The sequence below is a fragment of the Salmo trutta genome, chromosome 30 (assembly GCF_901001165.1).
Source record: "Salmo trutta chromosome 30, fSalTru1.1, whole genome shotgun sequence".
Classification (NCBI taxonomy): Eukaryota; Metazoa; Chordata; class Actinopteri; order Salmoniformes; family Salmonidae; genus Salmo; species Salmo trutta.
The window spans coordinates 11756466-11781313 of NC_042986.1; the positions used below are offsets into that span (position 1 = coordinate 11756466).

Below are 24848 nucleotides of genomic sequence, written 5' to 3' on the forward strand. Positions count from 1 at the left end.
GGGGCAGAACGGCAGATTTGACCTTGTCAGCTCGGGGATTTGATCTAGCAACCTTTTGGTTACTGGCCCAACAGGCTACCTGCCGCCCCATAATACACTTATGACATCTTTAAATGGGGGGGGGGGGGGACTAGATATATAAAGTGCATTCATTTCTAAAGAGTTAAACAGATGAAAATACCCTGGTGACGTTCTGTACTGTCGCCTCATATACAACATTTGATCTCAAATGCTGGAGTATAGAGCCAAAGCAAAAGTTTCAGCTTCACTGACCAAATAAATACGTAGAGGAGTATACATGTGTCGGGAAGTGTTTCAGGTAAGGTGACATTTAGTCGACAAAGTCATTATTTTATCTGTATTCTTTTACAACAGACACGGGAAACACATTTATGAAACAGAGAAACTCTGTTCAGCGTTATTTGCAATACGTAGACATTGAAAATAATGATAAAAAACAAATAAATTAAAAGGGACCGTCTTATAATTCTAGTACAATTTGATTAGCGGCAGTACATGGAAATAAAATGTCATGGTAACGACAAAGGACACACGGTTAGTGCTTTTATAAGCTTAATATTCTAAAAACAAAGATAGCAAAATACTGGCTTTACATAGGAGAAATATTTAAAGTACTTTTTTTGCAGATAAGCGCATTTCATTTAAGTAACAGGGAATGAAAAATATTAACCACTTGAAATCAGGACATTGCGAACAAAGCTGTTAAAATAATTCTAAACGAGGCCTTACTAAATTGCACATTTAAAAATATCAGTGGTATTTAAGTATCATAGTGCCTGTGCTAAACTTGTGCAGTGCTGCGCCTTTATAGTCTTGGTCTCCATTTGGTCTTCCGCTGGGCTAGATAGCTGTTCTTTCCACAGAAATAGAATCTAGGATATTCTATTTCTAATGGCAGCCTCTATTCCTCACAGGTAGGGGTACTGACTGAGCTTCCTCTGGCTGAGCTGGTAGGCCGCTGCGCTGGATCGGGGGACGGGGTAAGGCTGGGCCGCCAGCTGCTGCTGGTGGTACTGTCCCTGGGCATGAAGGAGCCCCAGGGAGGAGTAGGGCCCGCTGGGCCGGGCGTGTCTAGAAGAGCCCCCGGCGTGGAGCTGGTCCATGGCCTGAGAGACAGAGGCCAGGGCAGCAGAGGCAGGGTAGGCGTACAGGTTAGGGGTAGAGGTAAAGATGGAGGAAGCCTCTTGCAAGCGGTAGGAGTGGGAGGAGACTGGAGGAGGGTAGGTGGGCTGACGACGCAAGGAGCTGCTGTTGCCTCCTGTTCTGTCTTGTGATGATGACATCACAGACTGCTGTACCTGGGGAGGAATATAATTCTACATTATAATACGCTACTCGCATTTAGATACTTTCTGCCTCCGAGACTTAACTTGAAATAAGAAGAGGATAAACAAAAACCCTAAGACGTGACAAGTGAGGTCAACCATATCGCTTTATACCTGACTCAGGTTGAGAGGTTGAGATCTACTAGTTGTGGCCCTCTGATGGCGATCAGAGCTGGAGGCCCCTCCTGCCGTGCTGGACTGCTGAGCGGTCACCTTCTTGCACTTACCAGAGACATTAACATGTTGATCTGAGAAACAAAAACAAGAAAAAAAAACATCCCACATACTTAATGCTGTGAGAATAGTTTAGTGTGAGAAGTTGCAGGTGGTACACAAAAGTTCCCAAAGCAACAAAGCTAGAGGCCGCCCCACCTATACAATGGTAGGGGAAACACTAGGCTGGAGGTGTGTGCTAACCTGATTTGTGGGTCCCGCTCTCCCCAGACTGAGTCTTCACTGAGGGCAGGATGATGGCAAGGGACTTGGAGGAGGACTGGGACGAGGAGGAGTTGGTGGCAAGGCGCTTGGGGCTCAGGGGACTGCTGATCGACGAGTCAGAGTCATGCGAGTCGTGCACCGTCACACAGCTGATCACATTGGCTCGCTGGTTAACACCAGAGCTGTGACAGAAAAGTGAAAGAATACTTTAGTTTTATTTTCAGAAAACAGATATACATCTTGTGCTTTCAACCCAACCCCTTGAGAGACATGACACATACCCAAAGGGGTTGTAAGCCAGGGTCAGACACAGTGCTGGTTTCAGCTACTTAAAACAGCAGCGTCTCATGAATTCACACATTAGATGGATGCATGAGAATACACAGGATGTGACCTCACCCGGCAGCAGGGAACTTCCTGTCATCTTCGTCCTCTGTGTCACTGTGGATGGTGATAATGCTGGCAGCAGGGCTGGGAGTATCGGAGATGACGATTGGATCACCATTGAAGGCAGGGGTGTTGTAGACCACAGAGGCAGCTTGCTCCAGCGACAACACAGGCCTGCAAAGGGGCAGCGCTCCTTTTTAATGTAAAGTATACTGAGATGTTTCAATGTAATTAAAAAATGTAAAGATTTAAATGTGGTCAATCATAAAGCGCTCACTGATTCACATAAATTACATACATGGTGAGGAATAGTATAAAAGTGGCTTTTGGGTTTGAAAGTTACCTGGCCCTACTGTCGGCATGTCGAGCCTTACACCCTTTCCCCTGCTGGGGTCTTGCTTGGGAGGGGGCCGTGGGTGCTTGACGCCCCAGTGCAAGGTCCTGCTGCGTGATGCCATCGTAATGACTGCCATGACGACCCCTGGCATCACAACAAGTTGGAATTAGCTTCCCTAGCCTATTGGAATCAGTACAACACACTAGCATAAGTGGGAAGCTATCTGAACCAACTAATGTCTCCACATACTGTAACCTAGATACCAAAACATTGCATAAATATCAAATAAGGGCTTCCTCTGAAATTACTCTAACTTTCTGCTGTTTGGTCAGTGAGATGGGGTGGCCTAGCGGTTAGAGCGTTGGACTAGTAACCGAAAGGTTGCAAGATCGAATCCCCGAGCTGACAAGGTAAAAATCTGTTGTTCTGCCCCTGAGGCAGTTAACTCACTGTTCCTAGGCCGTCATTGAAAATAAGAATTTGTTCTTAACTGACTTGCCTAGTTAAATAAAAGGTAAAGAATAAATAAATATGGCCTTAGTGACTGAGCCCAGAGGGACACTACTGCAGTACTCACCTCCGGTGTGAGGCCTGTTGTCCTGAGCGGTCTCCACCAGAGAGAGGGGCTATCATGGGAGAGTCAGGGACCAGTGTCTGGTTCTGGCTGGGGTTGTGAAGGGCCATGCCTGGCATCTGCTGCCACGTGGAGGGGATGAGGATCTGCTGGGTCCCTGCTGGCCAGCCCTGCTACACACACACAGACACAGACATTAATACAGTTATTGTAGGTTTGCTTCTCGAACAACTAATACTGAAATTAATTGCAAGTTGAACAGTCTGTTTTGAGAGAAATAGAAAAATGCTGTGCTAAATGTGAGTATGACAGTCAGACCACCACAGAATGCAGGTGCATGACGAGCACATGCAGTTTGTAGACAGACATGATTCGGCGTCTGCTCCTGTCACACCTGAAAAGTTAGAGGCATCCAGCACACCCCCACTGAGTCAAGATCAAATTCAGAAGAGAAAGATACACTGGGAAAAAATAAACATCCAGTAACCGGTCTCTGTTCCCCAGACGTCCAAAGCATGACCTAAACAATAGTTACTGCTGAGGAAAGAAATAGGAATGAAAATCAAAACACTATTAAAATGGGAACTCCAACTGGCAGAAGAGAAAACAGTTCATGCTCTCAAGCCAAGCACACATGTCCTGGAAGGCAGTCCTGTAGAACTGAGAAGGTCTGTTCAAAAGACTGGTTTAAGACCTGGAACTCAGACGAATCTATTAAGAGAAACATGACAGATAATCAAGCGGCAGCATTCCAGCTGACATTTCTCATGTCTGCTGCATGATTCCAGGACCAAAGCAACGGCATTAATAATTTGAATCAACAGCAAGTTCCCAAGGTTGCAGCGATGAAGGGCACATTTACATTTGGTTGAATTTATTTACATTTCAGCAAGACTTCCGGAAACTTCAGCTGCCACTGTATTATAATGCAAAAGCTTTCTTTTTGGAAAGGGAAGAGAAAGGGAGAGATGAGACGCTGCAAGCAAAAGCGCAGACTGTAGTAAGCAGCAGCACATGCATCCCATGCTCTGCACACCCCTGAAATGTGTCAGGGGGAGAAAGGGGTACAGGGGAGACGGGGGCAACGGGGTAGCAGGAGTGGTGTTGGTGCTTTACCAGCATGGTGGAGCTCTGATCCAGCAGGCCAGGCCTTCCAGCCCCACAGCCCAGGGGCAGCGAATACAGAGGGGCCATTCCTGCCACAGGGGTGTGCAGAGTGGCTACCATCAAAGGATTGCAGGAGGCCTGGTGGGGAGGAGGTTTGAGGGACGAGTGTAGGGGTTAGATAACTAGACATGGGGGACAGATCTGATCGCCACATCCCTTCACCAGAGTCTGAGATTGATTCCCAAAGAAAGGAGAGGACGTTAAAACAGGTTTAACACGTTGTGATGAATCCTGTCTTTACTCTGGTGAGATACACTCAAGTTATTCATAGGATTCCAAACATGGAGTCAGGCTGTGGGTGGGTGGTCATGCAGCAGTCAGTCTTGCTGTACCTGTGTGAGCATTCCAGGCTGGAGATGTAGAGGCTGAGTGGACTGGTTCTGGGGCCCCATGGGAACAGCGTTGTCCATCCTCACTGGGAAACCAGAGTGTTTACCGGACGTCTGGAGGCCTACAAAGAAATGAAGAAGGTAGATTAGTTGCAATGTAATGAATATACAGCCTTGCAGAAGCAGATTACAGACATTACAGCTATTTTAAGACAATTGGGCGGAATCAAAATTATGACGTTCAGATCATCCCGTGTTAATTGATCACATAAGGTTACGACAACATGTCCCACTGAAAGTTGTCTCCCACATTACAACAGATTTACTTAGTTGCGACATGAATTTGGTCTTCATACGGGCGCAACAAGAGGCAAACAAACTATTGTTCTAACATTGTAACCCTGTTCCATACGGTTCATTCTCTGCTCGGCTCACCCTGGATGGTGGGTGGGCAGACGATGAGAGTCTGCTGGAAGGGCTCAGCCTGGCCACACAGCTGGGTGGGTCTGGTCTGCAGAGGGACACTCTGCTGGGGGAGACCTGGGATGTTGATAGTAGCCTGCTGATACAGGCCTGGCTGGTAGTTCAGCAGAGGGACGTTGCTGCTCACTGACAGTGACTGGCCACCGGTGGACGCCATCTGACACAGTGGGGGATAACATGACATAACCAACCATTCAATCACAATGTGTTGTCAAATTTCACACTTTATTTACGCGTTGAAAGGACATCCTGAGAAAGTCTGACAATACAAGGCATTCGTTTCTCACCTGGTTGTGCTGGTTGAGCTGGCTGCTAAATGTAACAGTGAGGTTTGTAGCTGCACTGGGATTGTTGTTGCTAGAAAACAGATTCTTTCCACTCTCGAAAGCGCTGACCCTGCGCTTGCATATGTCCATGTTCTGGAAGCATGACTTCACACTGAAAAAGAATAATATTTATCAAAAGGGACATGTAACTCTAAAGGAGTAAAGGTAAACAGGAGAGGCCCGGAAAATCATAAAAGAGAAAAACAAGATTTGCAAAGCTGTCCTAATCCTGGACTGTTGTGTGTAAGTGCTCTATGCCATAATGTTTTATATTAAATCAAATAGATCGTAAAGGTTGAGTAAGTTAGAATGTTGTCCACAAATGGACCCACATTTCTACTGGCTGAAATATTTTCTTTTTTTCCCACAGCCATTTTAAAAGGTTGTCTGTCATTAGTTACCACAGCCAGAAAGTCACAATTATGGCTTAACCCCCCCCACTTCTAAAATGTATATCTTAGAATCAGATTTTAAACCTAACCGAAACCTTAACCGCACTGCTAACAGTATGCCTAGTCTCACGTTGCCATACCTCCAAAAATCAAATTATTGTCAGGTCTCCCTTGAAGGTCTGGAGAATTTTGTATCACAAAAACTGTTTGAATGGTCCGCTGGAAGAGGAAGATTTTGATTGGATGTTACATTTCAAGAACCCTCCCCCAACGCGCTCATAGATGGGGAGCTATGTGTAATGTGCGTCACTGTTTTCTGTCCAGGTAGTTGTTGCTATGCTAGTTTCAAGTGGCCATTTAAGTGTTGCCAACAGTCTGCGATTTATATTAATTGACAGTGGATGACGCAGGTAAAGTCAAACGTCACAACATGTTCTAAAACGTTCTGGTGACAAACACTTTTTTCCTTCTCTCCATTCAGGACGTCCACATGGCTGCTGGCTGTGCTTTGCTACCACTGAAAATATCTTGAAGAGGGGTAGATCAGCTTTAATATTGCAGATAGATTATGGCTTCCATCAATGTAATTGTCTGCCTCATTTCCAATCCCCCCTTTTATATATACATATATATATATTTCCATTTATTACCTTCCCCTAACCCCTTCCGTTATTGGAGTAAACTATTGGACAACACCACTTAGGCTTCTAGACACACTATAAACATTTTACGGACACAGTATTGTACATTAGTTATGTTGTTGTTTTTAGCCCCACCCTTCAGCTCCACTCAACCCCTCCCATCTATCTCTGAACACCATCCAGTTTTGATTTCTATTTGCCATATATTTTTCAACTGTGCTGTTTCACAAATGTTCTGAACCTTTCTATTCTCATAGTTTCTACAGATTGTAAATTAAAGAAACATTTTTGCTAAAAGTATTTTATTATTGATCAATTGACTTTGACTTTTTAAAATCACCCAGCAGCGCTATTTGCAGACTTAGCTCCAGGTAAATGTTGCAATTCTTCAGCCATTCCTGAACATGCACCAAAAACAAGCTACATATCAACAGTACCAAAATAAATGATCTAATGATTTTGCTGCGAAGAGACAATCTGCAGAGCTGGGATGGTTGTATCCCCCATATATATATAAATAAAAAACACACACACAAAACATTCTATTGGTTGCAAGAACTTTGTATAATAATTTCCATGGCTCATCGCGCTCTAGCGACTCCTGACCTTGGTTGTCAGTTGAACGGTGTTTCCTCCGACACATTGGTGCGGCTGGCTTCTTGGTCATAAAGTGTGGTTTGGCAGGTTTCGGAGGATGCATGACTCGACCTTTGCCTCCCGAGCCCGTTGGGGAGGTGCAGCGATGAGACAAGATCGAAAAAGGGGGTAAAAATATATACACACTAATTGATTAAAAAAAAAAAAAAAACATTTGAGTTTAACCATAATATGTTGTAATATTTGTTCTGTCTTTTCTGGTGGATTAAACTGAAATTGCAACCAACTTCCTATGGCTTGTTTTAAAATTGTGATATTTTGGAGATTATTTCATTTTCAAATAACCGAAAGTGAGAGGTTGTAATCTGAATAAAGGGAAAACGGCCATTCTTGAACATGGGGTGAGGCATACTTACTAATCTGCTAGAGAACAAGTTTGGATTTAAGTATAACTTTTGAATGACTGATGCCTTTAGTGAGAGGTCTAATGCTTTAATATTTAATCATTTCTGCCCTCCGAATTCAAATTCATTATATAAATCTGGCTTGCCGTTCCTAATAAAAAGGGAATATTTTTTGCTAATATAATTTTTAAAAACAAGTCGCTAGATGTAGACAAGGCCATAAGCAAATAGGTAAACTGGGATATGACTAAAGAGTTAAATCACAAATAGACAGGTATTTTCCTTTCCACGGTAGCAAGAACTTATCTATTTTTGCTAACTTTCTATAAAAATGTATTGTAATGAGATCATTTCAATGAGAGCATTTCTTTCTTGCAGGATATGAATACAGAGTATGTCCACATCACCGTCAGACCATTTTATTGGTAAACTACACAATAATATAAAAGTTAGTGATCCAACATGTAATATAATACACATCATAATTTGGTATTCTAAAATTGTTTTTTTTATTTTTTATTATCATCTGCAATCTACACACAATACCTAAATGACAAAGCAAAAACAGGGTTTTCAAAATGTTCGCAAATTTATTACAAATAATTTGGAAAGGCACAGACCCGTCTATGTAAGTTGACATTGCATGTCAGAGCAAAAAACAAGCCATGAAACCAAACAGAAATTGTCCGTAGAGCGCCGAGACAGGATTGTGTTGAGGCACAGATATGGGGAAGGGTACCAAAAATGTATGCAGCATTGAAGGTCCCCAAGAACACAGTAGCCGCCATCATTCTTTAATGAAAGAAGTTTGGAACCAACAAGACTCTTCCGAGAGCTGGCCGCCCAGCAAAACTAAGCAATCGGGGGAGAATGGCCTTGGTCAGGGAGGTGACCAAGAACACGATGGTCACTGACAGAGCTCTAGAGTTCCTCTGTGGAGATGGGAGGACCTTCCAGAAGGACAACCATCTCTGCAGAACTCTGCCAATCAGGCCTTTATGGTAGAGTGGCCAGACGGAAGCCACTCCTCAGTAAAAGGCACACGTAAGCCCACTTGGAGTTTGCCAAATGGCACCTAAAGGACTCAGACCATGATAAACAAGATTATCTTGTCTGATGAAACCAAGATTGAACTCTTTGGCCTGAATGCCAAGCGTCACGTCTGGAGGAAACCTGGCACCATCCCTACGGTGAAGCATGGTGGTGGCAGTGTGAAAGGAAATACTCATAGCCTGTTATACATTAAAAAGTATTAGTAAGTTCATAGTATGTGAGGATCTTAAAACATCTAAGGTTAAAAAGATTATGCATTCAGTACTAGTTGATAGAGATTGATAACACAATTCTATGAATGTTAAGTTAAAATCCGTCAAGCGTACAAAGGGTAAGAATTGTAAAAGGAATGTGTAAACATTATATTGATTACTTTATTTTGTGGTGCCTAATTGAAGGGGAAAAGTGTTAATCTGTGATCTACTAAATGCTCTTAATCTATGAGCCTGAGATTGCTCTGGTCTCCATCCAAGTTCGCGGGGAAATCGCGGGTTTTTCCTCATTGCACTAAAGGTTATTGAGGAAACAATACCGTATCACGCTCGTGATTATTTCTCCCCTTTTTCAGGTACGTTATTGATGATAAAACAGAGTCATTTAAATGTAATAACTCGCTAACATGTCAAGAGTGTTTAAGGTGTGTCTTAGTAACATCTTGAGGAAGTTAGAGTTAAGTTTGCAGAGAGTAATATGAGCCCTGCTCGGTTGCAGCAAAGGCTAGCTTCGTACTGAGAGTAGCTGCCATTTTATGTCGATCGTGAATGAACATGTGCGTTGTTAATTAATAAGATATTTTGCGGTGTTATTTGTATAATGGTTTTTCAAACACTTTATTGACTGTTGATAAATTGAGTTATGGTTTACTGAGTTAAAGCTTTGTGCTTGACAGTTATATTGAAATTAGTATATGTTTCCGTGAATTACAGTGTATACTGTTGTGACTTGAATAAGCCTTGTACCCTACAAAACGACCTATTTCCTGTAGATCTGTTGTTCTGTAAAATGTGTTACTTTTGTAAAATGATTGCACTAAAGGTTATTGAGGAAACAATACCGTATCACACTCGTGATTATTTCTCCCCTTTTTCAGGGGTGTAACAGCAGCAGCATGCTGTGTGTATGTTTTACAGCGGCAGGGACTGGGAGACTAGTCAGGATCGAGGGAAAGATGAATGGCGTAAAGTAGAGAGAGATCCTTGATAACCTGCTTCAGAGCACTCAGGACCTCAGACTGGGGTGATGGTTCCCCTTCCTACAGGACAACGACCCTAAGCACACAGCCAAGACAACACAGGAGTGGCTTCGGGACAAGTCACTGAATGTCCTTGAGTGGCCCAGCCAGAGCCCGGACTTGAATCCGATCGAACATCTCTGGAAAGATCTGAAAATAGCTGTGCAGCAACGCTCCCCATCCAACCTGACAGAGCTTGAGAGGATCTGCAGAGAAGAATGCGAGAAACTCCCCAAATACAGGTGTGCCAAACTTGTAGCGTCATACCTAAGAAGACGGCTGTAATCACTGCTAAAGGTGCTTCAACAAAGTAAAGGGTCTGAATACTTATGTAAATATGTAAATGTGATATTTATATTTTTTCTATTTTTAGAAATTAGCAAAAAAAACTTTCTAAAAACCTGTTTTTGCTTTGACGTTATGGGATATTTTGTGTAGATTGATGAAGGGGAAAAAAACAGATTCCATTTTAGAATAAGGCAGTAACGTAACACAATGTGGAAAAAGGGGTCTGAAAACTTTCCAAATGCACTGTATGAGCAGCTCCATGGTAAGAAATGTCCTATCCCGGAGTAAATGACATTACTAAGCTGCTCCCGAATGTACTATTGTAGTCCATGTGGGTTTTAGTGACATTATGAAGGGCAGCTCTGAACAGTTGAAAGTGGATTTTAAAAAGAGCTGATTGACTCTCTGCTAGACACTAACAAAAAGACCCATCATATCTGGCTCTGTGCCCTCTTCGAATCGTGGCATAGAATCCTGCTAAAGCGTTCATTCGCTTCATAGCTGGCTACGGGACAATTGCAGCTCAATGGGTTTAACTTTTGTTGACAATCTTTCGATACCTTTTTGGAAACAAAACACGTTTTATAAAGAAGATGGGATCCACCCAAATAATGAGGGTTCCTGGATCCTTTCAAAGCCAGCTCAGCTAATCCCTACCATTGTGACGCAGAGTTGTCATAATGCTTCAGCAAATGTACATTACACCAGGGGCATTGGTAGACACAAAGTAAGTAACCTAATTCATGTCCCTCTAACTGCCCTGAAGGCCTCTGCTGATCCTGTAGGTGGTAATCATGTGCCTATGAACCCTATTTACACCTTTAGCACTGAGGCGGTGTGCCCTAGGAGGAAGTCCACTGTGTGCAGCTCACCCTGCAATAACATGAGCATATCTTCTTCTGGTAAGCTTCCCAGTAAAGCAATGAAAACAAGTAAGCATCCCAGAAGAAAAGTGCTCAAAATAGTCCACGTTAACATATGTAGCTTAAGAAACAAGATTCATGAAATCAATACATTTGCTAGTAACAAATGACATTCATATTCGGACTCTCTCTGAAACCCACTTAGATAACACCTTTGATGATACAGTGGTAGAAATACAAGGTTATAACATTTACAGAAAAAATGGAAATGCCAACGGTGGAGGTGTTGCTGTTTATATTCAGAACCACATTCCTGTAAAGATTAGAGAAGATCTCATGTTAAATAGTGTTGAAGTAATATGGCTACAGGTTCATCTGCCTCACCTAAAGCCCATTCTGGTGGGAAGCTGCTATAGACTACCATGTGCTAACAGTCAGTATCTGGATAACGTGTGTGAAATGCTTGATAATGTACGTGATCTCAACAGAGGTATATTGACTGGCTTTCATCAAGGTGCCCACTCAAGAAAAAGCTTAAAACTGTAATGAGTGCCTGCAACCTGGTTCAGGTTATGAGTCAACCTACCAGGGTAGTTACAAACAGCACAGGAATGAAATCATCAACCCGTATTGATCACAGCTTTACTAATGCTGCAGAAATTTGCTTGAAAGCAGTATCCAGAGCCATCGGATGTAGTGATCACAAAACAGTAGCCATATCTAGGAAAACCAAAGTTCCAAAGGCTGGGCCTAATATAGTATATAAGAGGTCATATGATACGTTTTGTAGTGATTCCTATGTTGTTGATATAAAGAATATGTTGGTCCGTGGTATGTAATGAAGAGAAAACAGATGCTGCACTTGACACATTTATGAAATTGCTTATTCCTTACTAATAATCAAATTTATTTATATAGCCCTTCTTACATCAGCTGATATATCAAAGTGCTGTACAGAAACCCAGCCTAAAACACCAAACAGCAAGCAATACAGGTGTAGAAGCACAGTGGCTAGGAAAAACTCCCTAGAAAGACCAAAACCTAGGAAGAAACCTAGAGAGGAACCAGGCTATGAGGGGTGGCCAGTCCTCTTCTGGCTGTGCCGGGTGGAGATTATAACAGAACATGGCCAAGATGTTCAAATGTTCATAAATGACCAGCATGGCCAAATAATAGTAATCATGCACCCGTTAAGAAAATGACTGTAAAACTGTTAAATCCCCTTGGATTGATGAGGAATTGAAAAAGCGTATGGTTGAGAGGGATGAGGCAAAAGGAATGGCAAATAAGTCTGGCTGCACAACCAATTGGTAAACTTATTGCAAATTGAGAAATCATATGACTAAACTAATGAAACTACACTTTGAAACAAAGATAAATGACAAATAATGATAGTAAAAAGCTTTGGAGCACCTTAAATGAAATGTTGGGAAAAAAGGCAAACTCAGCTCCATCATTCATTGAATCATTCATCACAAAACCAACAGATAATGGAACGATTAGCAAACTTAAACATGACATGCCAGCAACAAACGCTGAGACTACACATCCAAGTATATAATGTGACCAAATTATGAAAGACATGCATTGTAATTTTGAATTCTGTAAAGTGAGTGTAGAAGAAGTTGGATGGAAAATTACTTGGATGGAAAATTACTGAGGATAATAGCTGACGATGTTGCCACTCCTATTTGCCATATGTTCAATTTAAGCCTACTAGGATGTCATTCAGCTACCTAAGAATAGTAAAGCCCCCTTTACTGGCTCAAATAACCAACCAATCAGCCTGGTAACCAAAAATGGTGTTTGACCAGATGCAATGCTATTTTACAATAAACAAATTGACAAACTTTAAGCATGCTTATAGGGAAGGACATTCAATAAGCACAGCACTTACACAAATGACTGATGACTGGCTGAGCGAAATTCATGATAAAAAGATTGTGGGGGCTGTTTTGTTAGACTTCAGTGTGGATTTTGACATTATCGATCATAGTCTGCTGCTGGAAAATGTATGTGTTATATGGCTTTACACACCCGGCTATATTGTGGATAAAGAGTTACCTGTCTAATAGAACACAGAGGGTGTTCTTTAATGAAAGCCTCTCCAACATAATCCAAGTAGAATCAGGAATTCCCCAGGGCAGCTGTCTAGACCCCTTACTTCTTTCAATCTTTACAACTGACATGCCACTGGCTTTGAGTAAAGTCAGTGTGTCTATGTACACTGATGACTCAACACTATACATGTCAGCTACTACAGCGACTGAAATGACTGCAACACTTAAAGAGCTGCAGTTAGTTTCAGAGTGGGTGGAAAGGAATTAATTTGTCCTAAATATTTCTAAAACTAAAAGCATTGTATTTGGGACAAATCATTTACTAAACCCTAAACCTCAACTAAATAATGTGGAAATTTAGCAAGTTGAGGTGACTAAACTGCTTGGAGTAACCCTGGATTGTACACGGTCATGGTCAAAACATATTGATACAACAGCAGCTAAGACGGGGAGAAGTATGCCCATAATAAAGCGCCGCTCTACCTTCTTAACAGCATTATCAACAAGGCAGGTCCTACACGCCCTAGTTTTGTTGCACATGGACTACTGTTAAGTTGTGTGGTCAAGTGCCACAAAAAGGGACTTAGGAAAATTGCAATTGGCTTGGATGTACAAAGAGAGCTAATATTAATAATACGCATGTCAATCTCTCCTGGCTCAAAGTGGAGGAGAAATTGACTTCATCACTTCTTGTATTTATGAGAGGTATTGACATGTTGAATGCACCAAGCTGTCTCTTTGAACTACTGGCACACAGCTCGGACACCCATGCATACCCCACAAGACATGCCACAAGAGGTCTCTTCACAGTCCCCAAGTCCAGAACAGACTATGGGAGGCACACAGTACTACATACAGCCATGACTACATGGAACTCTATTCCACATCAAGTAACTGATGCAAGCAGTAAAATTAAATAAAAAAAATTTTTTTTTAAAGATAAAAATGCACCTATGGAACAGCGGGAACTGTGAAGCAACACAAACATAGGCACAGACACATGCATGCACATGGATTTTGTACTGTAGATATGTGGTAGTGGTGGAGTAGGGGCCTGAGGGCACACAGTGTGTTGTGAAATCTGTGAATGTATTGTAAAGTTAAAAAAATAAAAATGTAATTGTATAAACTGCCTTAATTTTGCTGGACCCCAAGGAAGAGTAGCTGCTTCCTTGGCAGCAGCTTATGGGAATCCATAATAAATACAAATGAGCTATGCGAATCCCTTTTGCAGCTTATCTAATGGTATGCATCGCCAATGCATCCAGAGGCCTACAGTAGGATGGCATTACTGGCCTTATGGACATCTGTCATCTAAAGCAGAGAATAGCTAAACTCACACATTGTTTACATGTTGAGCTATACACGAAGTGTACAAAACATGAACAACATCTGCTCTTTCCATGACATAGCCTTCAACTTGTCAGCCTATAATCCCTTATTAATGTCACTTGTTAAATCCACTTCAAATCAGTGTAGATTAAGGGGAGGAGACAGGTTAAAGAAGGAATTTTAAGCCTGGAGACGATTGAGACATGGACTGTACTGTGTATGTGTGCCATTCAGAGGGTGAATGGGCAAGACAAAATATTTAAGTGCCTTTGAATGGGGCATGGTAGTAGGTTCCAGGCGCAACGGTTTGCTTCAAGAATTGCAATGCTGCTGGGTTTTTCACGCTCAACAGTTTCCCGTGTGTATCAAGAATGGTCCACCACCCAAAGGACATCCAGCCAACTTGACAACTGTTGGAAGCATTGGAGTCAACATGGGCCAGCATCCCTGTCCAACGCTTTGACACCTCGTAGAGTCCATGCCCCGACGAATTGAGACTGTTCTTAATGTTTTATACATATATGTTCTCAATTGAAAATGATACCAGTAGACACTGTATATGACACAAAGCATATACAGTGGCAAGAAAAAGTATGTGAACCCTTGGAATTACCTAGATTTCTGCATAAATTGGTCATCAAATTTCATCTGATCTTCATTAAGTCGCAAAGAAAAAAATAATTCTCGTCTATATTGAATAGATAATTAAACATTCACAGTGTAGGTTGGAAAAACGATGTGAACCCCTAGGCTAATGACTTCTCGGAAAGCTAATTGGAGTCAGCTAACCTGGAGTCCAATCAATGAGATGAGATTGCAGATGTTGGTTAGAGCTGCCTTGCCCTATAAAAAAAACAAAAACACTCAAAATATGAGTTTGTTATTCACAAGAAGCATTGCCTGATGTGAACCATGCCTCGAACAAAAGAGATAGAAGACTTAAGCTTACAAAATGTTGACTTGCATAAAGCTAGAAAGGGTTACAAAAGTACCTCGAAAAGCATTGATGTTCATCAGTCCACAGTAAGACCAATTTTCTATAAATGGAGAAAGTTCAGCACTGTTGCTACTCTCCCTAGGAGTGGCCGTCTTGCAAAGATGACTGCAAGAGCACAGTGCAGAATCCTCAGTGAGGTTAAGAAGAATCCTAGAGTGTCAGCTAAAGACTTACAGAAATCTCTGGAACATGCTAACATTGGTGTTGACGAGTCTACGATACGTAAAACACTAAACAAGAATGGTGTTCATGGGAGGACATCACGGAAGAAGCCAATGCTGTCCAAAAAAAGCATTGCTGCACATCTGAAGTTTGCAAAAGCGCACCTGGATGTTCCACAGCGCTTCTGGCAAAATATTCAGTGGACAGATGAAACTACAGTTGAGTTGTTTGGAAGGATCACACAACACTGTGTGTGGAGGAAAAAAAGGCACAGCACAGGAACATCAAAATCTCATCCCAACTGTAAAGTATGGTGGAGGGAGCATCATGGTTTGGGGCTGCTTTGCTGCCTCAGGGCCTTGACAGCTTGCTATCATTGCCGGAAAAATTAACTTAAGTTTATCAAGACATTTTTCAGGAGAATATTAGGCTATCTGTCCACCAATTGAAGCTCAACTGAAGTTGGGTGATGCAACAGGACAACGACCCAAAACACAGCAGTAAATCAACAACAGAATGGCTTCAACAGAAGAAAATACACCTTCTGGAGTGGCCCAGTCAGAGTCCTGACCTCAACTCGATTGAGATGCTGTGGCATGACCTCAAGAGAGCGGTTCACACCAGACAGCCGAAGAATATTGCTGAACTGTAACAGTTTTGTAAAGAGGAATGGTCCAAAATTCATCCTGAACGGTCTGATCCACAATTCCAGAAAACGTTTGGTTGAGGTTATTGCTGCCAAAGGAGGGTCAACCAGTTATTAAATCCAAGGGTTCACATACTTTTTCTTCCCAAGCCCTCATTTTAGTTGTGATACAAACCTTATTAAAACATATAGGCCCATGGGCTAGGCTACATAAGGTGTGCAACTATAATTCGAACAAGTTGCCAAAAAAAAGGTATCGTTTCTTATGCTTGGCATCATTCACAAATGATAATATATAATTCGCAAGTGTTAGGCTAATATTGTCACCCATCAGACTTTTTTTTATTTTTTATCTTGTCTTTACATATACGTGTGACATTTGTTTTGATTTAGAATGGACCATTATCATGCACCTGTATCAAAACAGGGGCAGCGTGGGAAAAATGCATGTCATCTATGCACTTACATAGCGAATGGAGGTCGCTTTTCCCAGCCAGGTAGCCTATACTCCTGTTGTAAATAAGCAATGTGCTTAATATAAGGAAAGTTGAGAAATAAATATAGTAGGCCTAGCCAATAGAAAGCTGATGGGATCCTCCTCTTTTTATTAGCGGCCATCACTCGGTTTTCTATCGCAATTGCATAGCCTATAGAAATGTTGCACATGAGCTCATGGGCTCTCATTAAGTGTTTGATTCAATTTTCGAATACATTTGCATTGAAGTCAGAGTGATTAGAGGGACAATAGAGTGCTGAATACCAGAATCTGACTGCCTTCATGACTCGTGACCACCGGTGTGGCGGTAATACGGTCACCGCAACAGCCATAGTCCTGACTCTACTTACTGTGAGCTGTGAGGGAAGTGCAGCAGGTGTGTCATGGTGACGAAGGGGTGGTTGAGGGTCTTCATGGGGGTGATGCGTTTGTCTGCGTCCAGCGTCAGCATTTTCTTTAGCAGATCAATAAACTCTCTCCGGTCAGCCTTCTCTGCCAGGACGTCAGTCCCCACCAGACTAGTCATGTTCACCTGCAACAAAACACAGAAAGTTGCCTTCTCTGGCTAAGAATGTCTGCTAAATTACTCAAATTTAAACATTAAGTCTCCTCTGAAGAAATCAAATACATTTATGACATGAAACAAACCAATTTATTAGCATAATACAAAAACATTAAGACATCAATGACAGGAGTGAGCTATTTAATAGAATGAATGGTAACCTGCTCACCCTCACCTGCATCATGTCATCCAAACAGTTGAAAATGTATTTCCTCGCCTCCTTTGACTTTATCCCCAGCTCTGCCTCATGCTCTGAAGGTGTCTACAGACAAAAACAAAATACAGCAGAAAACTATTATGTACAGTAACACTATACATTACTGCACATAATAAGGGAGTAATAATATGGTAATAAATTGGAAACTAGTTACAACTAGTAATAAAATGCTACCAAAAGTACTGTATCATATAGACCTAGCTACACTCATGAACAAAATATGTACATATCAACAACCCTGAGATGTTCTGTTGCCACATACTGTACCTTGAGCCTCCAGAGGGGGTAACTGGAGTCAGGGCCTCTGTTGAAAAAGCGGCTGGTCTTAGTGCCTGCACTCAGGAGGTACTCAGCAGGCAGGCCCTGGGTCTGGGAAATGTACCGGATCTGATGCAACCAAGGGAAATGCAAATCAGAGATTGTATTAAAAAAGCAGCGTTCATAATGCAAACAAACACACATTGCATTAAAGACAATGCTGCATAAAATGCTAGATAAAATACAATACTGTATAACTACAAAATAAAAGAAACAAATAAATGTCAACGATGGATGACAGTGTATTGTCTCACTGACAGAATAATTGCTGCTGACCTGACCATACTCTGAGGCACCGGGATAAAGAGGCCAACCCAAGAACAGTTCAGCAATGACACAGCCCAGAGACCACATGTCGATCGCTTCACAGAAGGGAAGGCCCAGGATGATCTCTGGCGCCCTGTAATAACACACACAAACCACTGGACATGTCCATAGTTGTACATTGAGCCTGCAATACATCCTCCATGGCTACTGGGAACTCAGATTGTGCCCATAGAAATATAATTACTAAAACTAGTATCCCCATTTAAATAAATTGCAGTGGTCTGATGGGCTTTGCCTGTTCCAGTAATTCTATTTCTATGCTTGTGCCTCCCATGAGACAGTCAGACACTCACCGGTAGTAGCGGGACTGCAGGTAGGTGGAACACACAGCCTTGGAGACGTGGCTGGCAGAGCCAAAGTCGATGACCTTGACCCTGTAGGGCTGTCTGAGAGGATCTACAAGCATGATGTTCTCTGGCTTCAGGTCAGCATGGATCAGACCTAGGCTCTTCAGCTTCATCAGGGCCGTGGCCACCTGATGACACACAAGAGAGGAAAAAATATACACTCCCTACGTATTTATTCCAGGCTGCATGACATCCGGCCGTGATTGGTAGTCCCATAGGGCGGCGCCCAATTGGTCCAACGTCGTCCGGGTTTGGCCAGGGTAGGCCGTCATTGTAAATAAGAATTTGTTCTTAACTGACTTGTCTAGTAAAATAAAGGTTAAATAAAAATAAAATATTCAGACAGTGAAGCTAAAATCTTTTATTTGGCTCTATACTCCAGCATCTTGGATTTGAGACAAAATATTTTATAGGAGGCAACAGTACAGAATGACACCTTTTATTTTAGGGTATTTTCATACATATCTGTTTAACTTTTAGAAATGAATGCACTTTATATATCTAGTCATTGCTGAACTGTTCTTGGGTTGGCCTCATTATATACCTGCAGTCCCGTGTGTAAGAATGGCGCCGGAGGGGATGGCTGCCGTTTTATGTGCTCCTAACCAACTGTGCTATTTTGTGAATTTTTTCACGTTGTTTGTAACTTATTTTTGTACATAATGTTGCTGCTACCGTCACTTATGACCGAAAATAACTTCTGGACATCAGAACAGTGATTACTCACTTTGAAATGGACAAATATTTTTTCTTTAACGAGTCCGACACGAAGGATATACTGTTTCTCGGGAACGGGCCCAAATCCCCATCATTTTTGTGAAGAAAAGACGGAGAAAAGGGGGGCGGGATCGGGCTGCCTTCTGAGAATTCGTAGGCAAGTGAGTAAACCCCCTCTAGCATCAGTCGTATTAGCCAAGGTGCAATCATTGGATAACAAAATGGATGAGCTCCGATCAAGGATATCCTACCAACGGGACATTAAAAAATTGTAATAACTTAGGTTTCACTGAGTCGTGGCTGAACGACGACATGGATAACATACAGCTGGCTGGGTTTTGGGTCCATCTGCAAGATAGAACAGCTGCCTCCGGTAAGACAAGAGTGATTTGAAAAGCCATAGTCAATCAATCAATAATATAATAATTATTTTAGCAAATATGTTTATTTTTAAAATGTACAATCTGTAGAAGCTATGAGAATAGAAAGGTTCAGTACTTTTGTGAAGCATCACAGCACAGTTGAAAAATATATGGCAAATAGGGGTTGAATGGACCTGAAGGGTGGGACTAATAACAAGATAAACAATGTAAAACATACGGGGTCTATAAAATGTATATAGGTTCAGAAATTTTGTGAAATAGCACAGTTACAAATAGAATTCAAACTGGATGGACATCAGAAATAGAGGAAGGACTAAAAACAAACAAAATATAACAATCCAAAAATGGATTGTGTCTGTGAAATGTGTATAAGATGTATAAACTGAAGGTAGAAGCCTAAGTGTTTATTAGTTTACTCCAATTGGGGGAAGGGGGGGTAGGGTTTGCAGGGAATAATAAAGGTATATTCTTAAAAAGTATGTATGTCTATATGTGTATGTATATGGAGATATATATATATATATATATAGTTACCAAAAAAATACATATGGGGGATTGGAAATGATGCAGACAATTACATTGATGGAAGCAACAATCTTTCCGCAATATTAAGCTGATCCACCCCTTAAATTTGTATTTATTTTTCTTTTAAAGACAAGGGTTGGCGGTCTGTGTCTATTTGTAAATAACAGATGGTGGAGAAAATCTAATATTAATAAAGAAGTCTCTAGGTTTTGCTCGCCTGAGGTAAAGTATCTCATGATAAGCTATAGACCACACTATCTATATCTATATCTATATATATATATCTATATCTATATATATATAAACAAGTTTGATGTAGTCATTGCGAGATAGGAATATGGGACCAAATCAAATTTGGCCCTTAAAACAAAAGGCCTTAACCAACAATGCAGTTAAGATATTTTTAAAAAATGAGATAGATAGATATAATATCTATCTATCTTAAAACTGCAGTGTTGGTTAAGGGCTTGTAAGCATTTCACTGTAAGGCCTACACCGGTTGTATTCGATGCATGTGACAAATACAATTTGGTCCCATATTCCAATCTCGCAATCTACATCAAGCTTGTGACTCTACAAACTTTCTGGATGCTTTTAAAAGTTTGTTTCAGATTATTTTGTGCCCAATAGAAATGAATAATATATAATTCATTGTGTCATTTCGGAGTCACTTCTACTTTAAATAAGAATACAATCTATATTTCTGAACACTTCTACATTAATGTGGATGCTACCATGATTATGGATAATCCTGAATAAATTGCAAATGCATCCAAGCATCACATGCTTGATGTAGTCATTGCGTACTATAAAATACAAATACTAAACTTTTTTTATTTTTTTATGATAGGAAATTGGAAGCTACAGTCTTGTCCCATCGCAGCAACTCCCGTACGGACACAGGAGAGGCGAAAGTCGAGAGCCATGCGTCCTCCGAAACACAAACCTGCCAAGCTGCACTCCTTGACACACTGCTCGCTTAACCCAGAAGCCTGCCGCAACAATGTGTTGGAGGAAACACCGTACAACTGGCTGTAGTGACGCCTTAAGCACTGCAATTCGCCACTTGGGAGGCCCAAATACGAAACTTTTGACAACATTTGATACATTTCAAGTGAATTTGTCCAAATACTTATGACACCTTCAAATGGGGGGACTAGATAACTAAAGTGCATTCATTTTTAAACAGTAAAACAGGTATGGAGAAAAAAAAGGGGGTAACATTCTGTACAGTAGCCTCCTATAAAAACACTCAATCTAAAATCCAAAATACTGGAGTATAGAGCCAAATTAAAATGTAAAGCTTCACTGTCCAAATAAATACATAGGAGAGTGTATATATTATGTATGTGGCTGTATGATATGTGTATGATATGGGTAACGTGCAATATATGTATCAATGTATGTGTCAAGTGGGTAATGCAAAATGTATTGTGTTATTTTGCATACAGTCAACAGCAGTACTGAAAAAGTGTTCAAGACAATTTCCCCCATACGGATAATAAAGCATATAATGGACTGTATCGTACCTGCTGCAGCACAGGCCGGATGGACTTGAGTAGCAGCGGGCTGAACTTGCTGTGCTTCAGGAAGTCATAGAGGTTCTGCTCCAGCATCTCAAACACCAGGCAGGTGTGGTTCTTGTGTTGGAAACACTCGTAGGAACGCACAAAGTTGAACTCGTCAGCATTCTCTGTGCTCAGTCTGCTCAGGATACTCACCTGGCGAGTGGAGAAGGGCAGATGTGTTAAATTATATTTGTAATTATTCTTTTTCCTCCCAAACTTTTACAAAATGTTTTGGTTAAAGCTTACAAGAAAGTCACTTTTGCTTAGTGATACAACACTAACCTCAATTTGACCTTGCCGGACATATGAGGGATGATTCTTCAAGATCTTGATGGCCACAATCTCATTAGTGCCACGCTTCCAGCATTTAGCCACCTGACCAAATGTACCTCTCCCTAGGAACTCCAGCACCTCATAACTGTTGGAAACAGAGCACAGGATCTCATGCTGCACTAGCTGGTAGTCCCCCTCACTGTGGGAGTTACTACTCTTAGTGGTGGAGGTGGAATGTGCTATGGACTGGGCTGTGGTGGTCCCCCCGCCAGCGGCGGTGCGGTTGGAGAGCACAGGGGCCGAGAGCTCCTCCAGGATCTGAACACTGTCACTGCTGTCCACCTCCTCACTCTTCCTCTTCAGGCTGTTACCGTACTGATTTTGGTATAGGTCGCCTGGCTGGGAGGAGGATGCGGCATCTTTGACAAGGCAACTGGTGGAAGAGGATGAAGATGAAGAGGAAGGTGGTCCTCGGACGCTGCCGGTGCTGTCTGCCGCCCGTACGACCGTCTGCTCCCGGGAGCCTGCCCCCGTTGATGGATACCCCTGGTTGGAGTTGGAGGAGTTGTATGCTGGGTTGAAACTTGATGCAGAGGGGGAGGATGTGTTTCCATTGCCCTGGCTGGGGCCCTGCTGCTGGTAGTAACTGTTGTTGTTGTTGTTGTCTCCCACTTGGCTGCTCACATCCCACACACTGTTCTCTACCTTCAGTTTCTTGGAGCGAGTGTAGGCACTGGAGGAGATTGAGGGAGAGGAGAACACCTGGAGCTCGGAAGCCATGTCTACACAAAATGGGAGGCAAATAGAGATGATTGCATTTTACATTACATTTTAGTCATTTGGCAGACGCTCTTATCCAGAGTCACTTACAGTAGTGAGTGCATAAATGTTTCATGATGGTCCCCCGTGTGAATCGAACCCACAACCCTGGCGTTGCAAGCGTCATGCTCTACCAACTGAACCACACGGGAAAATCACCATAAACTGACAGCTGGTGTTAAGTAGCTAATTGTCTTACATAGTTGTAATAGATCAAACAGTTGAAATCAATTTAAATGAAATCACATTGACAACTCATACCAAGTGAACTACATTTACAAACTGTAGTAGATCATCAGTGTTCTGCTAGCGGCTCAAGCCATGTTATTGTGGAACAAAGCAGCAGCCAAGCAGCAGCCAAGCAGCCTAGGAAACTATAGCTAGCTAAATGTTATGGAAAACTGGTTGTCAACAGCCGGAAAATAACATAATGTAAAACAAAAACAGATTAACGTCACCTGTGTTTGGTTTAGTCCTGCAGTTCCGATCGTTTTCCAGAAACAGCAGGCCACATTGTTCTTGGTCCAACGAAGTGCTAGCTAGCTGCAGCTACGGCGAGATTCATGCAGAAGATCTCTCCTCTGACGCGACATTATTCACACCATCAACCGGAACATCCTAGTAACATTAGCTACGGAGATATCACACGACATCATATAATTTGGAGGTACCTAGCTAGCTAGAAAATGACAAACTCATTCCAAAAACACCAGGAGAGACCATGATCCATCACTAGTATTACTATGCCAGCAGCACAAATGATGACGCCACTTTGTATAGTAATGAGGAAACCTTCAAAATAAAAGCCCAAATTCTTTAGTCCAAATCAAAGAAAGCCTTTCTCTAACTCTTTGCCAAATCACGAGGTTTCGGCTTTGTGACACGCTGCACACATGCTCTGATGTTGCTCGGTAATCATGCTTCCATCCTTTTTATGAGCGTAAAGTAACTTACATGTCGGTTCTACAGTTTCATACCTTTCAGACCGTCAGTGTGGTTGAAAGTATGGATTATTGCCGCGTTCTATACAACTACGAAGTCAGAAAAAACGAGGTCAAATTATGACGTCAGTGATTTTCAGGTCGGAAAGTCGTTGCTCTGGAAAGAGGTTTGAGTTGGATGACTGTTAAAATAGATTTTACCCAGTTGGAGCTCAATTTTTCCGAGTTCCCAATTGTTTTGAACGCTCGGAAGTCGGAGATTTCCGGTTCCCAGCTGTGAGTTCCCAGTTTTGAACGAGGGATATGTCCCTCACGCTCCTCGCAGGTTGAGTAATAATAAAAGCAAAGTTATGTTGTATATGCGACATCGTTGGAGGATGTGCCATGGTTCATATAAAACCTTAGGTCAGACCATGTCTCCGATTTCTATTTGCAACGATACACTACATGACCAAAAGGATGTGGACACCTGCTTTCGAACATCATTCCAAAATCATGGGCATTAATATGGAGTTGGTCCCCCCTTTGCTGAAATAACAGCCTCCACTCTTCTGGGAAGGCTTTCCACTAGATGCTGGAACATTGCTGCTGGGACTTGCTTCCATTCAGCCACAAGAGCATTAGTGAGGTCGGGCACTGATGTTGGGCGATTAGGCCTGGTTCACAGTCAGCGTTCCAATTAATCCCAAAGGTGTTCGACGGAGTTGAGGTCAGGGCTCTGTGCAGGCCATTCAAGTTTTTCCACTCCGATCTCAACAAACCATTTCTGTATGGACCTTGCTTTGTCATGCTGAAACAGGAAAAGGCCTTCCCCAAACTGTTGCCACAAAGTTGGTTGCACAGACACGTCTAGAATGCCATTGTATGCTGTAGCATTAAGATTTACCTTCACTGGAACTAAGGGGCGTAGCCCGAACCATGAAAAACAGCCCCAGACCATTATTCCTCCTCCACCAAACTTTACAGTTGGCACTATGCATTGGGGCAGGTAGCGTTCTCCTGGCATCCGCCAATCCCAGATTCGTCCATCGGACTGCCAGATGGTGAAGCGTGATTCATCACTCCAGAGAACGCGTTTCGACTGCTCAATGGTCAAATGGCAGTGAGCGTTACACCACTCCAGCCGACGCTTGGCATTGCGCATGGTGATCTTAGGCTTGTGTGCGGCTGCTCGACCATGGAAACCCATTTCATGAAGCTCCCGACTAACAGTTATTGTGCTGACGTTGCTTCCAGAAGCAGTTTGGAACTCGGTAGTGAGTGTTGCAACCGAGGACAGATTATTTTTACATGCTACACTGA

At 42.1% G+C, this 24848-nt stretch overlaps 1 protein-coding gene across 7 annotated transcripts; it reads right to left on the reverse strand.

Moving 5' to 3' along the window:
* Positions 1 to 334: 334 nt before the first annotated feature.
* hipk1a (homeodomain interacting protein kinase 1a) lies at positions 335 to 23377 on the reverse strand. Of its 7 annotated transcripts, none has more exons than XM_029722751.1 (18): positions 23064 to 23377; positions 21796 to 22568; positions 21475 to 21666; positions 18267 to 18448; positions 17923 to 18046; positions 17596 to 17715; positions 17287 to 17373; positions 16900 to 17081; positions 5349 to 5499; positions 5014 to 5218; positions 4582 to 4700; positions 4199 to 4327; positions 3086 to 3252; positions 2515 to 2652; positions 2184 to 2345; positions 1764 to 1966; positions 1461 to 1594; positions 335 to 1319 (listed from the first exon to the last, which is right to left on the reverse strand). In XM_029722751.1, the coding sequence occupies exons 2-18, from the start codon at positions 22564 to 22566 to the stop codon at positions 930 to 932; spliced, it is 3456 nt and encodes a 1151-aa protein (XP_029578611.1). In that variant the 5' UTR covers positions 22567 to 22568; positions 23064 to 23377; the 3' UTR covers positions 335 to 929. The 7 variants fall into 7 exon arrangements, with proteins under 7 accessions (XP_029578611.1, XP_029578606.1, XP_029578605.1 ...); XM_029722746.1 differs by having other exon boundaries at positions 17281 to 17373; XM_029722745.1 differs by having other exon boundaries at positions 3086 to 3255; positions 17281 to 17373.
* Between the last annotated feature and the right edge of the window lie 1471 nt (positions 23378 to 24848).

What these genes read in the sequence shown, in the direction of transcription:
- hipk1a (XM_029722745.1), bottom strand. Translation starts at nt 22,566, where the DNA reads ATGGCTTCCGAGCTCCAGGTGTTCTCCTCTCCCTCAATCTCCTCCAGT. An exon ending in CTGCAGTCCCGCTACTACCG is followed by an intron (nt 18,047 to 18,266) that starts GTGAGTGTCTGA and finishes GTGTTATTACAG; the next exon opens with GGCGCCAGAGATCATCCTGG. An exon ending in CATGCCGACAGTAGGGCCAG is followed by an intron (nt 2,346 to 2,514) that starts GTAACTTTCAAA and finishes GCCCCTTTGCAG; the next exon opens with GCCTGTGTTGTCGCTGGAGC.